This window comes from Oncorhynchus kisutch, linkage group LG13 (genome assembly GCF_002021735.2).
Source record: "Oncorhynchus kisutch isolate 150728-3 linkage group LG13, Okis_V2, whole genome shotgun sequence".
Classification (NCBI taxonomy): Eukaryota; Metazoa; Chordata; class Actinopteri; order Salmoniformes; family Salmonidae; genus Oncorhynchus; species Oncorhynchus kisutch.
This window is the reverse complement of record NC_034186.2, coordinates 62,668,502-62,684,021: the sequence shown is the minus strand read 5'-3', so window position 1 is coordinate 62,684,021 and position 15,520 is coordinate 62,668,502. Positions and strand designations below refer to the sequence as shown.

Below are 15,520 nucleotides of genomic sequence, written 5' to 3'. Positions count from 1 at the left end.
CCAATTTAGGTGCTGCTACTACCTCCATGTCTACTTTAAAATGTTTTATGAACTAACACTTACCCTGCTATTAGAACATTGATCATGTCTGTGTCTAGTACATTTTAATTATGTTGAATGGGTGTGCAATGCAGTATTGCACTAATTTTACCATGGGTCAGCATATGTGCATGTTCCAAGTTCCCAGTTAATCGTCTAGCTATTTACAACTAAAACTAGACTTTCTAGTAGCCTAGTTAACTATTTTACAATCTAAGACTATAAAAAACAAAATGACACATGGCACAATTTGACACTTTTATACAAGTGCAGATTTAATCTGTATATTGGGTCTTAGTGATGTCAACACAGGAGGTAAATGTCACCAAGTACAGGAAAATGCCAAAAAGGAAACCCCAAAGTGTCTTAATAGGGCATTGTGCCACCAGAAAAGCTTCCATGCACCTTGGCATCTATTCAAGTGTCAAACTTTATTGGATGAATGTGACAGTCACATCTCTTCTAGCTATGTTAGCCAAAATCATTTCTATATATCACCCTAAGCATGATGGGATGTTAATTGCTTAATTAACTCATGACCCACACCTGTGTGGAAGCACCAGCTTTTAATATACTTTGTATCCTTCATTTTACTCAAGTGTTTATTTTATTTTGGCAGTTGTGTGATCCATGTAAATTAACATATTGGTCAGTGCCAATATGCACACTGTACATGTTTGGGTGTTTGATCAGATTTTTGTATTCTTGCCATGCTATGTAGTTGATAGTACAGAACACCGTAGAGAAATAAATACTACATTCTCACTTTCTGCTGCTGCTCAGTGTATGAAAGGTGTTCTAGGATTTTCACAGAAAATAGTGTAATGTATACCCAACTACACTTTCCAACAAGTTCCTACAGCTGTGTAATGTCCCCTCCACATCAGTCCTCTTTCACCTTTTCTTTGGCTATTGAGAGCAGCCCAGTACCAAGCTGCTCTTCCAGTTGTGATCCATCGCCCTCATTTTTGATTATCCAATCAAAATCTACTCCTTGGTCGAGCCCACATTCAGACTGCATCATCTATTCCTGCAGAGAGAGAGGGTGTGGTGTTGAAGAGGTATTGTATTTCTCCGAAAGTGAAGAACATATCACTAATACTTTCAGTGTAGGTATTGCACCTGTTGTGAACTCCCAGCCCCTCTCACTCCGTGTCTCTTCTGAGTCCTCCACCCGAACACACTGACTAGGATACTCCCTCCAGAACCACTGCAGATCTGACAGATGTCATGTGTCACTCACAATCTGGGGCACAATAGAGATTAGAGAAGGTATAATGGTAGAGGACAATACATGATGCTTCAACTGCTCATCAGGTAGGGCCTTTTTTAGTCATGTTCACCAACTCTGAATATGCAGATGGTCAGTTTCTAATAGCAATTAAGACCTGACTCAAAGACTTGCGCTTGACATAAATCATATATGGCGGGACTTGGCTTGTATGTTTCTCCATAACAGTGGGTCAATTGAGAATTTTGTTATCTTACCCAGATAGGCTGGTGGGCTGCCTTGATGGCCACACGACAGAAGAACCCTGGGTCCTTCTCACCCCACTGGATCATGTCAGCACGGTACTTCTCCTTGTACTCACCTGCTCCCAACAGCTCCTCAAAGTCCAAACCATGGTCCTGTAGGCATAGTGGGTAATATAAGGAGACAGTAGTGGTAGAGTTCCTCCATTCACTCGTAGTGTGTATTGTAGACCAGCTGGGCATGCAGGCTTTTGTTCCTGCCCAGCACTTAATGTCTGATCGATTAACCTCATCAAGGCAAGGTCCTTGATTATCTGAATTAGGTGTTGTATTAGCTGGAACACAAGCCTGCACACCGAGGATCGGCCAGGATGATGTAGCACAACTGTACAGAAATACCAACCTGTGCGTATTGCTGTTTGAGAGGACCCGAGATACGCAAGATACAGCATACATCTGGACCTAGTCTGATAGAAATTATACATGAACCACATTGTTAAACTAATATAACATTTGATAGAGTATACAATTCAGCGATAATAGCTTTGATAAATTCGTGAACAGTATGCCAACAGTCAATAGTACCTTTTGTGAATCAAATCCGTCACGTAATATTTTCCAGATTAGCGTTTCCTACTAAATAAAAGGATGAGTTTGGGTTCCACTGTCGCCATCGAAAAAACGTTGCAGCAACCAATTTATGTGTTTTATTTTTGATACAGAAGAGCTAGCCTCTTCGTTTAAACATTAACCGTACCACATGCATTATGGTTGGTTGAGCTACAGTAATATACACATAACAAGCGCCATATAATTATAACATTTGCTTATGTGATCGAATTTCTTCGAGAAAAATACATATTTCAACATTTTTACAACATGTATTTATTTATTTTAAGATATAGTCATTCTTATAATTTCATTAACTTTAAAAAGATGGGCAAACGTTGGTTAAAAAACTGTCATGCAAGGTTTACGGTCGTCATCATATCATGGACCTTACCATTGACATGCGGAAATAGGGTGATCATATGAAATATAAAATATTTAATGGTTTCTTTCATGACGACAACATCAAATTGAATACGTGAATGAAAAATAAGAGGGATATTGCACTAACCACGAAAGAAAAAGTGTTAAAATACGTAAAATGACCCACGACAGTATGACTAAGATCATGGAACAACCTACTTTCTAAACAATAACCCCCCTCCCCTTCTTTACCTTACGGAAATCAGGGCAAAAGTCAAATCAAATTTTGAAACCATGGCGTCCACTTTACTGTGTCGGGTGTCGTCAATATTTAAAACTGATTTAACCTTGCGGTTGAAGAGTCTTGTCTACAGACGGGTAAACATTGCCACCGAGATTAATGCAATAACTCACAAATCTTATTAAAAACTCTAATGTGATGTGTAAATTAGCTAGCTAGCTGCTAGTTTAGCAGCAGGTTGTTGTTTGTTGGCTAGCTAATTGTTAGGTGTGCTTCTATGGGAAAGCTGTGCAGCGGCTTAAACATAATTTCCGACGTTTACAGACATTGTTCCAGTGTTCTGCTACAGATAAATTGCTAAGAAGTGTAGGGACAGTTGACGATATGACCACTTGTGTGATGTTCATGCAAGAGCACATACTAAACTAAATACTAAACCTGTGTAGGCGGCTTGCTGTGTGTTTTCACAGCCAGACATGTAAGCATCTCAACCTTTCACCCAGTCCCCTCTCCACTGGGAATGTGAGTACCCACGCTGTTGGAGGAGTAGAGTGCAGTGCATCAGTGGTGTTTATCAATATAAGTAATTGCTCTTACTAATGCATTTGTTTGACAGGAAAGACAACTAGTTTTTAATTCAATGGCCTCTATGCTACTTGTAGATGTGCAAGTTCAAATATAGCACAAGTTCTTATATAGCGCAGGAGAACAGCAAGCCTGGGGGGTTTTTAAACAGAAAAAGCAGCACCTCACGGCACAACGCCTCTCCCTGTGTGACCGAACAGTACTTGTGTTTATTTACTGACATGTATGTGTAACTGATAGATGCACACACACATGTTAATGTATTTATCCAAGTCTTTTTTTGTCTGTAATGTCTTTTTCTTTGTGTCGGACCCCAGTAAGACTAGCTGTGACCATTGGTGTCGGCTAATGGGGATCCTAATAAATCAAATCAAAATCTCTGACTCACAACATTCCTTTAAGCTGGTTCATTAATGAGTATTTTTTTTTTTTGTGTTATCCCATTTACTCTCCTTAAACAGTTGTTCAGCAGTGGGACCAGGGCATTGAGTGAGACTGGACCCTCCCAGGCTAAATTCTTTCCTGCAAATGAGGGATCAATGCTGCTCCCTGGGACTTACAAAGGCAAAGTGGCCTTTATCACAGGAGGAGGAACGGGGTTGGGAAAAGGCATGACCACAACACTGTCAGCACTAGGGGCAGAGTGTGTCATCGCTAGCAGGTAAGTGAAACTTGGTAGTCAGTCGGGCTATAAATCCCAACACTACTGCTGCCTTCTTGCACTCACAAATTAGAAAGTGACACATTTTTGTTGTAATTTCTAGAAAACTGGATGTTTTGAAAAAGACTGCAGAGGAAATTACAGCTCAGACAGGAAATAAGGTACTACTACTGATCATTTACCCACATTGAATTAATTCATTATCCAAGAGTTGTAGATACTGATAAATCAGTATGAACTCTGCTTTAAGTTGTGTTTGATACTTCAAGACTCTATCTGCAGGTCCATGCTGTGCAGTGTGATGTTAGAGACCCCAAGTCAATTGAAGCTGCTGTGGACCAACTGGTAGAGGTTGCTGGTCTCCCTGATGTACGTAGGTACAGATCAAGGACGTTTTGTCTGAAAAGTGGTATGCTTCGCTGTTCTAGATGTACTGGCCAATAATACTCCAATTGCTTGGTAAATATCATCCTCCTCTCTTGTTCCTTTAGGTGGTGATCAACAACGCTGCAGGGAACTTCATCTCCCCGTCAGAGAAGCTGTCTGCCAACGCATGGAGGACCATCACAGACATCGTCCTGAACGGCACGGCCTTCGTCACCCTGGAACTGGGCAAGAGGCTGATACTGGCCGAGAAGGGTAAACACCAGAGCTATCTGATGGAGCCCATAAGCACAGATCTACGATCAGCTTTCCCTCCCCATTTATTTGTGTTGTAATGTATCATGTAGTGCTGCCAACAGGGGGCAGTAAAGATTCACCATTTGCCTACAACTCCTGTACATTTGATCCTTAGTAGTATAACAAGTGAGGATCAACCCAGAACATTGGTGTGGATGCATGTGTACCATGTCTATCTGTTTTCTATTTTAAGTGTCTAATATTGACAGCGATTGAGCCTCAATATGAAATGCTTGAGCACTTTTCCATTCAGTTGGTCATAGTCCAGCGTCCCTCCCCTTGTCCACTGCCCTTTTGCCCTAGGCTCCTCTTGGCTTTGCGTGCATGCACCTTCTCATTCCATCAAATCAAAATCAAATGTATTTATATAGCCCTTCTCAAAGTGCTGTACAGAAACCCAGCCTAAAACCCCAAACAGCAAGCAATGCAGGTGTAGAAGCACGGTGGCTAGGAAAAACTCCATAGAAAGGCCGAAACCTAGGAAGAAACCTAGAGCGGAACCAGGCTATGTGGGGTGGCCAGTCCTCTTCTGACTGTGCCGGGTGGAGATTAAAACAGAACATGGCCAAGATGTTCAAATGTTCATAAATGACCAGCATGGTCAAATAATAATAATAATAATAATAATAATCACAGGCAGAACAGTTGAAACTGGAGCAGCAGCACGGCCAGGTGGACTGGGGACAGCAAGGAGTCATCATGTCAGGTAGTCCTGAGGCATGGTCCTCCGAGAGAGAGAGAGAGAAAGAAAGAGAGAATTAGAGAGAGCATACTTAAATTCACACAGGACACCGGATAGGACAGGAGAAGTACTCCAGATATAACAAACTGACCCTAGCCCCCCGACACATAAACTACTGCAGCATAAATACTGGAGGCTGAGACAGGCGGGGTCAGGAGACACTGTGGCCCCATCCGAGGACACCCCCGGACAGGGCCAAACAGGAAGGATATAACCCCACCCACTTTGCCAAAGCACAGCCCCCACACCACTAGAGGGATAACTTCAACCACCAACTTACCATCCTGAGACATTCCTCTCTTTTTTTTCTCTCCTTTCTCTGCTGTCTCTGGTCAAAGAGGAAATTATATGTAATGGGAGGATAGGAAAAGCCTCTCATGCGATGTTGTGCCATATTTATAATATATGTGTGTGTGTGTGTGGATAAGCTTTAATATTCATGTGAATATCCCAGCCCTTCGCTGATTACTGTGACTTTTCCATCTGCCCTCAACACTGCAATTAGGCAAATCACAATTAAGCAATTACCTTGAAGTACAAAGACAAAAACATGCCATCACACTAGGGGCACTATTCAATCTGAACTGATGTTTTTCCAAAACAGCCATTCTTCCAACAGTGCAAGAAAGCATATTTGAATTGATACCCAGGTGTCTGTTCTTTCACACTATTAGGATTATTCTATTGCAGGGGTGCGCAATCGTTTTGTCTCGAGGGCCACATTGTGATTTTGAAATTTAACGGAGGGCCGCACATTTTTTTTAATTTGATCGATTTGTTCGTCAAAATCAATTTGTGAGCCTAAAATAAGAAGTTTCCCTTCCCTGTTTTAGCGGCTACATAAATCTAAATGTGCTTTTATCGTAGTACAAGAACATTGCTTTGTCTTCTCACCTGGCAGCTTGGCTCCAGGCTTTGATTAAATAGTCTCACAGACACAGTATTTATTCTGCTAGCATCTCCTTCCACTACCCCTCTGACTTCTTGATGTTCCATGTATATGTAGTAGCGTCGTTTGTTTTATCAATCTAAAGGTACCCTGACTCGTTAAATCTATTGCAGTGTAATCTGGCCCACAACAGCCACCATGTTTTATGAGCTTTAGTGTGCTGGATATAAAAGCCTATAGAACTGTACAATGACTAACCGCTGCTCTCAGTTCATTGGGGGAACAGGTCAGCCTATGACAGTCTAATGAAGAGATGGATGAATTGGTCTAAACTGGGATCAGTTGTAAATTATAGGGATGTACATGATGACACATTGCTGGGCATATACTGTGCATATATTACAGTTGGACATATTTTTGTTTCTTTGTGGTATTTATGTACATTGTGTTTGTAGGTGCTGCGTTTCTGGCCATCACCACCATCTATGCAGAGACCGGCTCTGGATTTGTGGTTCCCAGCGCGGCTGCCAAGGCAGGAGTGGAAACTCTGTGCATGTAGGTATTTCAAAGGAGGCACTTCCATAAAACCTATCAGGACCTGTTTCCCTGTCCTAAACCATCCCTATCACTATTGCACCCACCACACGTAGACATCCACACTGGCCTCATTTGAAAGGATTTGGCTCTCTCACTTATCAAACGCCTTATGAACACTAATGCATTTTTAAAGAGAAGCAATCATTAGCATAACGAAGGTCCAGGAACATTTAATTAACATTAAAGTGTGTCTCTCTCCCGATCCCCCTCCAGTAGGATGTAGACAATAATAAAGACGGGTGGGCCCTGTGCGTGTACATTGTTCGTTCACACGTGTGAATCCAATAGTGTGTGAGAACCCAACTTAAATCCTGAATGGGACCGACACCTTTCATGTGGAGACAGGGATGCTCTTATCAAATGAAGAATACACCTTCTTAATGAACCTCGGAGGGCTTTTACCGAAAGAAAGATCCCACTCAATATTAGTCCCTGTCAATTCCATGGAAAGAGTTAATGACACTGAAAGGTTTCCCCATAAACCCAGGGGACTGGGAATGATAGATGGGGGAACTATTTGTCTCTCACAATCACGTCCCTTTTGTACCTTGATATGTTTGACTTCCTATACAAGTGACCGCAGTGTGTGTGTGCATTCCAGACTAGCTGGAATGCCATTTAAGGTTACGCTTGAATCCAAAATAAAGGAAACACTTGAGTAAATGAGGGATAAAGTCTATTGAAAGCAGGGTGTTCACCCAGGTGTGGTTCCTGAGATAATTAAGCAATTAACATCCCATCATGCTTAGGGGTCATGCATAAAAATGCCTGGTTGTCCAGTGATGTTGAAAGAGGGGTCTCAAAGGAGCACATGTATAGTGGCATACTGGAGAGTTACCTATAGCTGGTCTTTTTTTCTGTGTGAATGAGCGCTATTATCTGATAATGGACCCCCCCCCCCCCAATATGAAATCGCTCACACCAAAAAAGTGACCCCTCTATTTTGTAAAGGCAGCAGCAGCCAAATTTCATGCTCATTTATTGCGCCCGGCATCTCAGGGGAGAGCTAGCCTATTTTTAGATCCTATTCTTTCATTACAGTTTTTTGTGCGGAGGGTTTCAAGAAACTAGAGGGAATTAATCAATTCAACAAGCACCACCCTCGGCGCCGCTCGCTATAATGTTCCCAGAATGACATGGAATGACTAAAGCACTCCTGGCATCTACTTTTTGGCACCCCAGCTTTTTCTGTATGAATAGTTGGAGATGTATTTTGTTTTTAGGTGCAGCTAGTTACCAATCATATTAGACTCAGACTGAAGGCCTCATTATGAGTGACTACCTATGAGAATATTTAGGAGATAGTGCCTCACTCCTATGCCCAAGTCTAAACAGATTCCTTGAGCCTGCACTAGGCCATCTTTATTACTACATGCAGTAGTGGTAGTTCTTTTTCTTCCTTTTTTTCATGTGTGTGTATTGTATGTATATGTAAACAAACTACTGTTTGTTTCTCAGGTCTCTGGCTGCGGAGTGGGGGAGGTACGGCTTGAGGTTTAATGTCATCCAGCCAGGACCAATCAGAACCAAGGTAACAGACACAACTCTGGCATGAAACTTTACAAATATACTGTGTTGATATATTTTTTTTAAATAATAAAATGGCTTAAATCTGGCCCTTTCTGGTTTTATCTTGGCTTGTAAATGTGTAATTAGCTATGTTTTATGACCTCTTCTCTTTGTGTAGGGGGCCTTCAGTCGTCTCGATCCCACGGGCATGTTTGAGAAGGCCATGATCGGCAGGATACCCGTGGGCAGGCTGGGCACGCCCGGAGAGATTGCCAACCTGGCAGCCTACCTGTGCAGTGACTATGCCTGCTGGGTGTCTGGAGCGGTAAGAGAATGTGTGTCTGTCTTGATAAGCTAAGCAGGCAGTGGAGACCAATCACTATGTTAGCTGAATGCCTACCTTGCAGAATGGGTATCCGGAAATTGCAGATTGCAGTACTTCACTGTAAATTACATTCCAAGTGCACTAGGATTAGGCGATGTAGGTATAGGGATGGACTATAGCTAAGGGGAAAATGATGACTCAACATCCACATATACCATGTTCTTTTCTTTAGTTGTGCCCATTCTTTTCTATTTGCAGATCATTCGAATGGACGGTGGAGAGTATGTCTCCATGGCAGGAGAATTCAATGATCTGAGGAGGGTATGTGCTGAAACTAACTTTGCAAACCCTGTTCCACTGTCAAGACCGGAACTTTAACACTAAAAAAATCATATGAACATAGAATGATAATTTGATAGCATTGCTACCTTTTGCATAATCTCTGTTCTGTTATGCAACTAGCTATTGATTCCGTAACAAGATTGCAAGTGAGCTGTTGCTGGTTGAGGAAATCGGCCACATTTTATGACAGATGTTAGTTTATGGATATGTGGATCAGGTTGTGCTAGTTTTAACTTTGTGTTTTGTGTGCGTCAGGTCACTAAGGAGCAATGGGCTATGATGGAGACCATGATCAGGGGCACCAAGGGATCCTAAGAAGTCAAGATGGGAACACGATACTTCCGGGGCAGCAGGTAGCCTAGTGGTTAGAGTGTTGGACTAGTAACTGAAAGGTTGCAAGATTGAATCCCCGAGCTGACAAGGTAAAAATCTGTCGTTCTACCCCTGAACAAGGCAGTTAACCCACTGTTCCTAGGCCGTCATTGAAAATAAGAATTTGTTCTTAGCTGACTTGCCTAGTTAAAGGTTACATTTTTTTACTAACTCTCTACCACTGTTAATGCTCCAGGGAAACACAGATACTGTACACACAGACAATCTTTCCATCTGTTTCTGACCTAAAACAGAGATTATACCATGTCAGGGAATATGGCTACAGGATCGACACACACACACACACACACAGCCTTCTCTACAAACACCATTCTCACAAACTCACTTAACCTCAAGCCTTATTTCTCATTGCCTAATGGACAAATCGAAAGGATGGGGACAGTAGGGCAGCATTTGAAGAGAAAATGGCTTCATTAGGAGGCCATCTATTTAGAGGAGGTTTGAGAGAGAGAAACTCATCTTTTCGTTCTCACTCGGTCTGAGATTCTACTGGCTACAGCACTCCCTGGATGAAACTGGCTTCTTGTTGGTTGAAAAACCTGTCCGTTCCTACGATTGACTTGGTATTTTGCTAGTAACATTTATCATTTGTTTTTACAATGATGCCTTGAAAAGAATTAATTCTGTTCTTTTTCAAAAAACATGTTTCAATGGCCTATCTAAGTTGACGTCCAGTAATGCTATTCATTGCTGTTAAGTGATTGTCTTGTGCTCTGTGTACAATAGGTGAGGTTTACATGAATATGTCTGTGTGGAGTATGTTGAATAAAAGACAGTAGACATTTTATCTCTCTCTGACGCATTCTTATATAATTCTCAGCCACCTAATGTTACATGGAGCGTTCGATGGATTGACTCTATTCATTCCCTCCCAAGCGGCTCTATCATTATTTTAGTTACTCTGACAAATCAATAGTCTAAACGCGGACATAATCTTATGTGGATCTAATACACTGCTAAGCTGTTCGAAATAAATAACCTGAATGAGCTGTTCTTGGTCAGAAGTGCGATTTGTAGCAAGTTGAAAAGCTTGTCGAATGCATAATCATTGATGAACCGTTTCAATTCTTCGTAAATGTGTTTTTAATATTCTTTGAAGTAATCACTGATGTGCCAAGGCTTCATTGGTGAAAGTAAAAAGATGGAAACATCCTTCACGCATCCAATCGCATACCGATTGGTTACTTCAAGGAAGGACGTGATGTATTTTGACAACGTTGGAATTGGACCTAAGCCTTTTAATGGTGCACCATACGTGACGCTAAATGAAAATGTCGCCAAACGTGAAGTAGACCATGTCTCATTGTTAGGCATAGATGTCTTACTGTGATGTGTAGGCATTGTGCCAGTGAGCTTCTCTACAGAGGAACAGAGAACCCCACTCCCTCCCATCTCTATTTGTATTGTGCAAGTCACACTACTGTTGTCTTTCATACTCTCCATTTCCTGCCTTTTCTACTTCCCCCTTCTTCCTTACCTCACTTTACCTCCTTTAACTCTTTCCCTTTCACACCTCTTCCCCCTGTCTGTCTGAAGCCCCTCCCCCACTCATCCTTACATTTTCTATTTTATTTTCCTCCCTTCCTGTATTCATTAGAGCAGTGGCACCACAAAGCCTTCTCTTACAGTTGGAGCGTGGTGGATTGTCGGGTCACATTTTCACTGTTCTGCCACCAGACCTTGTCCTCCCCCACTGAACAGAGGGCGCTGGACAGTGTCTGATGCCATAGGACAAGCACAACGGAGGAAACATCCTTTCAATCCAACACAAAACACCAGTTCACTGACCCTCCTGCTAAAGCTGTGTGTATGTGTCTCACAGTGTTGGAGTATATCCAGGCTAAACACTATTACTCTGATTGTGGTGTCAGCAACTCTTAGCTGAGAAAATGAAATGTGGTGGAGTTTTATTTACCTATGAGGTTTGTGGAAATGTCCAATTGAAAAGAACGACAATTTCATCTGGTTATTCCTTTGTCATCTTTAATTGTGTTGAACCAGTGTCCAATTTGTTTGCAGATTCTCCTTTGGCCATGCTGTTAAGGTCAGGGGTATGCCTGTTCTGTGTCGAGGGAAACAGACATCAACGTATAGAGTGGAACAGTACATTGCTTTTATTAATTACAATTAGCTCTCCCATAATGCAGCCTGTTCCCCTCTTCCTACTTCATACCCCTACCCTTTCACGTCCCAGAGTTCCATTAGGCACATACAGAAACACACAGACACACACTTAACACTGGCTATGTTTAACCTTTATTTAACTAGGCAAGTACATACTGCAGCTAACCTCAGATAAGCCATCGCTATACCTTTACCAACTGGGCGAGAAATGCCAGCAGCTGCCCAATTAGGAGAAAAAATCATCCTGCTGTCTAAACTCTCACTGCATAATGCATGGGGGACAGAGGACTGAGCAATGCCTCCACTCAGTGCAGGGATTTCTAAGGTTAATGCTTCAGTCTGTCATAAAGCAGCATGTAACTTCCCCTATGTCTACAGAGATTACTTCCGGCGCCGACAGAGATGGCCGCCTCGCTTCGCGTTCCTAGGAAACTATGCAGTTTTTTGTTTTCTTACGTGTTATTTCTTACATTAGTACCCCAGGTCATCTTAGGTTTCATTACATACGGTCGAGAAGAACTACTGAATATAAGAGCAGCGTCAACTCACCATCAGTACGACCAAGAATATGACTTTCGCGAAGCGGATCCTGTGTTCTGCCTTTCACCCAGGACAACTGAAAGGATCCCAGCCGGCGACCCCAAAAAAACGACTTCGTAAAAGAGGGAAACGTAGCGGTCTTCTGGTCAGACTCCGGAGACGGGCTCATCGTGCACCACTCCCCAGTATACTTCTCGCCAATGTCCAGTCTCTTGACAACAAGGTTGATGAAATCCGAGCAAGGGTAGCATTCCAGAGGGACATCAGAGACTGTAACGTTCTTTGCTTCACGGAAACATGGCTCACTGGAGAGACGCTATCGGAGTCGGTGCAGCCCGCTGGTTTCTCCACGCATCGCGCCGACAGAAACAAACATCTTTCTGGTAAGAAGAGGGGCGGGGGCGTATGCCTTATGGCTAACGAGACGTGGTGTGGTCACAAAAGCATACAGGAACTCAAGTCCTTCTGTTCACCTGATTTAGAGTTCCTCACAATCAAATGTCGACCGCATTATCTACCAAGGGAATTCTCTTAGATTATAATCACAGCCGTATATATTCCCCCCCCCCCCCCAAGCAGACACATCGATGGCTCTGAACGAACTTTATTTGACTCTTTGCAAACTGGAATCCATACATCTTGAGGCTGCATTCATTGTAGCTGGGGATTTTAACAAGGCTAATCTGAAAACAAGACTCCCTAAATTGTATCAGCATATCGATTGCACAACCAGGGCTGGCAAAACCTTGGATCACTGCTATTCTAACTTCCGCGACGCATATAAGGCCCTGCCCCGCCCTCCTTTCGGAAAAGCTGACCACGACTCCATTTTGTTGATCCCTGCCTACAGACAGAAACTAAAACAAGAAGCTCCCACGCTGAGGTCTGTTCAACGCTGGTCCGACCAATCTGATTCCACACTCCAAGACTGCTTCCATCATGTGGACTGGGATATGTTTCGTATTGCGTCAGACAACAACATTGACGAATACGCTGATTCGGTGTGCGAGTTCATTAGAACGTGCATTGAAGGTGTCGTTCCCATAGCAACGGTTAAAACATTCCCAAACCAGAAACCGTGGATTGATGGCAGCATTCGCGTGAAACTGAAAGCGCAAACCACTGCTTTTAATCAGGGCAAGGTGACCGGAAATATGACCGAATACAAACAGTGTAGCTATTCCCTCCGCAAGGCAATCAAACAAGCTAAGCGTCAGTATAGAGACAAAGTAGAATCTCAATTCAACGGCTCAGACACAAGAGGTATGTGGCAGGGTCTACAGTCAATCACGGATTACAAAAAGAAAACCCCGTCACGGACCAGGATGTCTTGCTCCCAGGCAGACTAAATCACTTTTTTGCCCGCTTTGAGGACAATACAGTGCCACTGACACGGCCTGCAACCAAAACATGCGGCCTCTCCTTCACTGCAGCCGAGGTGAGTAAAACATTTAAACGTGTTAACCCTCGCAAGGCTGCAGGCCCAGACGGCATCCCCAGCCGCGCCCTCAGAGCATGCGCAGACCAGCTGGCTGGTGTGTTTACGGACATATTCAATCAATCCCTATCCCAGTCTGCTGTTCCCACATGCTTCAAGAGGGCCACCATTGTTCCTGTTCCCAAGAAAGCTAAGGTAACTGAGCTAAACAACTACCGCCCCGTAGCACTCACTTCCGTCATCATGAAGTGCTTTGAGAGACTAGTCAAGGACCATATCACCTCCATCCTACCTGACACCCTAGACCCACTCCAATTTGCTTACCGCCCAAATAGGTCCACAGACGATGCAATCTCAACCACACTGCACACTGCCCTAACCCACCTGGAAAAGAGGAATACCTATGTGAGAATGCTGTTCATCGAATACAGCTCGGCATTTAACACCATAGTACCCTCCAAGCTCGTCATCAAGCTCGAGACCCTGGGTCTCGACCCCGCCCTGTGCAACTGGGTACTGGACTTCCTGACGGGCTGCCCCCAGGGGGTGAGGGTAGGCAACAACATCTCGACCCCGCTGATCCTCAACACCGGGGCCCCACAAGGATGCGTTCTGAGCCCGCTCCTGTACTCCCTGTTCACCCACGACTGCGTGGCCACGCACGCCTCCACCTCAATCATCAAGTTTGCGGACAACACAACAGTGGTAGGCTTGATTACCAACAACGACGAGACGGCCTACAGGGAGGAGGTGAGGGTCCTCGGAGTGTGGTGTCAGGAAAATAACCTCTCACTCAACGTCAACAAAACTAAGGAGATGATTGTGGACTTGTGGACAGGAAACAGCAGAGGGAACACCCCCCTATCCACATCGATGGAACAGTAGTGGAGAGGGTAGCAAGTTTTAAGTTCCTCGGCATACACATCACAGACAAACTGAATTGGTCCACCCACACGGACAGCATCGTGAAGAAGGCGCAGCAGCGCCTCTTCAACCTCAGGAGGCTGAAGAAATTTGGCTTGTCACCAAAAGCACTCACAAAATTCTACAGATGCACAATCGAGAGCATCCTGGCAGGCTGTATCACCGCCTGGTACGGCAACTGCTCCACCCACAACCGTAAGGCTCTCCAGAGGGTAGTGAGGTCTGCACAACGCATCACCGGGGGCAAACTACCTGCCCTCCAGGACACCTACACCACCCGATGTTACAGGAAGGCCATAAAGATCATCAAGGACAACAACCACCCAAGCCACTGCCTGTTCACCCCGCTATCATCCAGAAGGCGAGGTCAGTACAGGTGCATCAAAGCTGGGACCGAGAGACTGAAAAACAGCTTCTATCTCAAGGCCATCAGACTGTTAAACAGCCACCACTAACATTGAGTGGCTGCTGCCAACACACTGACTCAACTCCAGCCACTTTAATAATGGGAATTGATGGGAAATTATGTAAAATATATCACTAGCCACTTTAAACAAACACACTACACTGCCAGGGACTCAAATCCTGCAGTGCCAGACGTGTCCCCCTGCTTAAGCCAGTACATGTCCAGGCCCGTCTGAAGTTTGCTAGAGAGCATTTGGATGATCCAGAAGAAGATTGGGAAAATGTCATATGGTCAGATGAAACCAAAATATAACTTTTTGGTAAAAACTCAACTCGTAGTGTTTGGAGGACAAAGAATGCTGAGTTGAATCTAAAGAACACCATACCTACTGTGAAGCATGGGGGTCGAAACATCATGCTTTGGGGCTGTTTTTCTGCAAAGGGGCCAGGACGACTGATCCGTGTAAAGGAAAGAATGAATGGGGCCATGTATTGTGAGATTTTGAGTGAAAACCTCCTTCCATCAGCAAGGGCATTGAAGATGAAACGTGGCTGGGTCTTTCAGCATGACAATGATCCCAAACACACCGCCCGGGCAACGAAGGAGTGGCTTCGTAAGAAGCATTTCAAGGTCCAGGAG

The 15,520-nt window shown here is 43.8% G+C and overlaps 1 protein-coding gene and 1 pseudogene across 2 annotated transcripts; one reads left to right on the top strand and one right to left on the bottom strand.

Moving 5' to 3' along the window:
• Positions 1-284: 284 nt before the first annotated feature.
• Positions 285-2,429, bottom strand: LOC109901458 (phosphomevalonate kinase-like; annotated as a pseudogene).
• A 307-nt stretch (positions 2,430-2,736) lies between these two features.
• On the top strand, positions 2,737-10,236 carry decr1 (2,4-dienoyl CoA reductase 1, mitochondrial). 2 transcript variants are annotated; one of them, XM_020497991.2, is made up of 10 exons: positions 2,737-2,862; positions 3,772-3,971; positions 4,075-4,132; positions 4,254-4,340; positions 4,463-4,610; positions 6,739-6,838; positions 8,339-8,411; positions 8,568-8,714; positions 8,973-9,035; positions 9,312-10,236. In XM_020497991.2, the coding sequence occupies exons 1-10, from the start codon at positions 2,779-2,781 to the stop codon at positions 9,369-9,371; spliced, it is 1,020 nt and encodes a 339-aa protein (XP_020353580.1). In that variant the 5' UTR covers positions 2,737-2,778; the 3' UTR covers positions 9,372-10,236. The 2 variants fall into 2 exon arrangements, with proteins under 2 accessions (XP_020353580.1, XP_031642712.1); XM_031786852.1 differs by lacking the exon at positions 2,737-2,862 and adding an exon at positions 2,953-3,247.
• Positions 10,237-15,520: the final 5,284 nt, after the last annotated feature.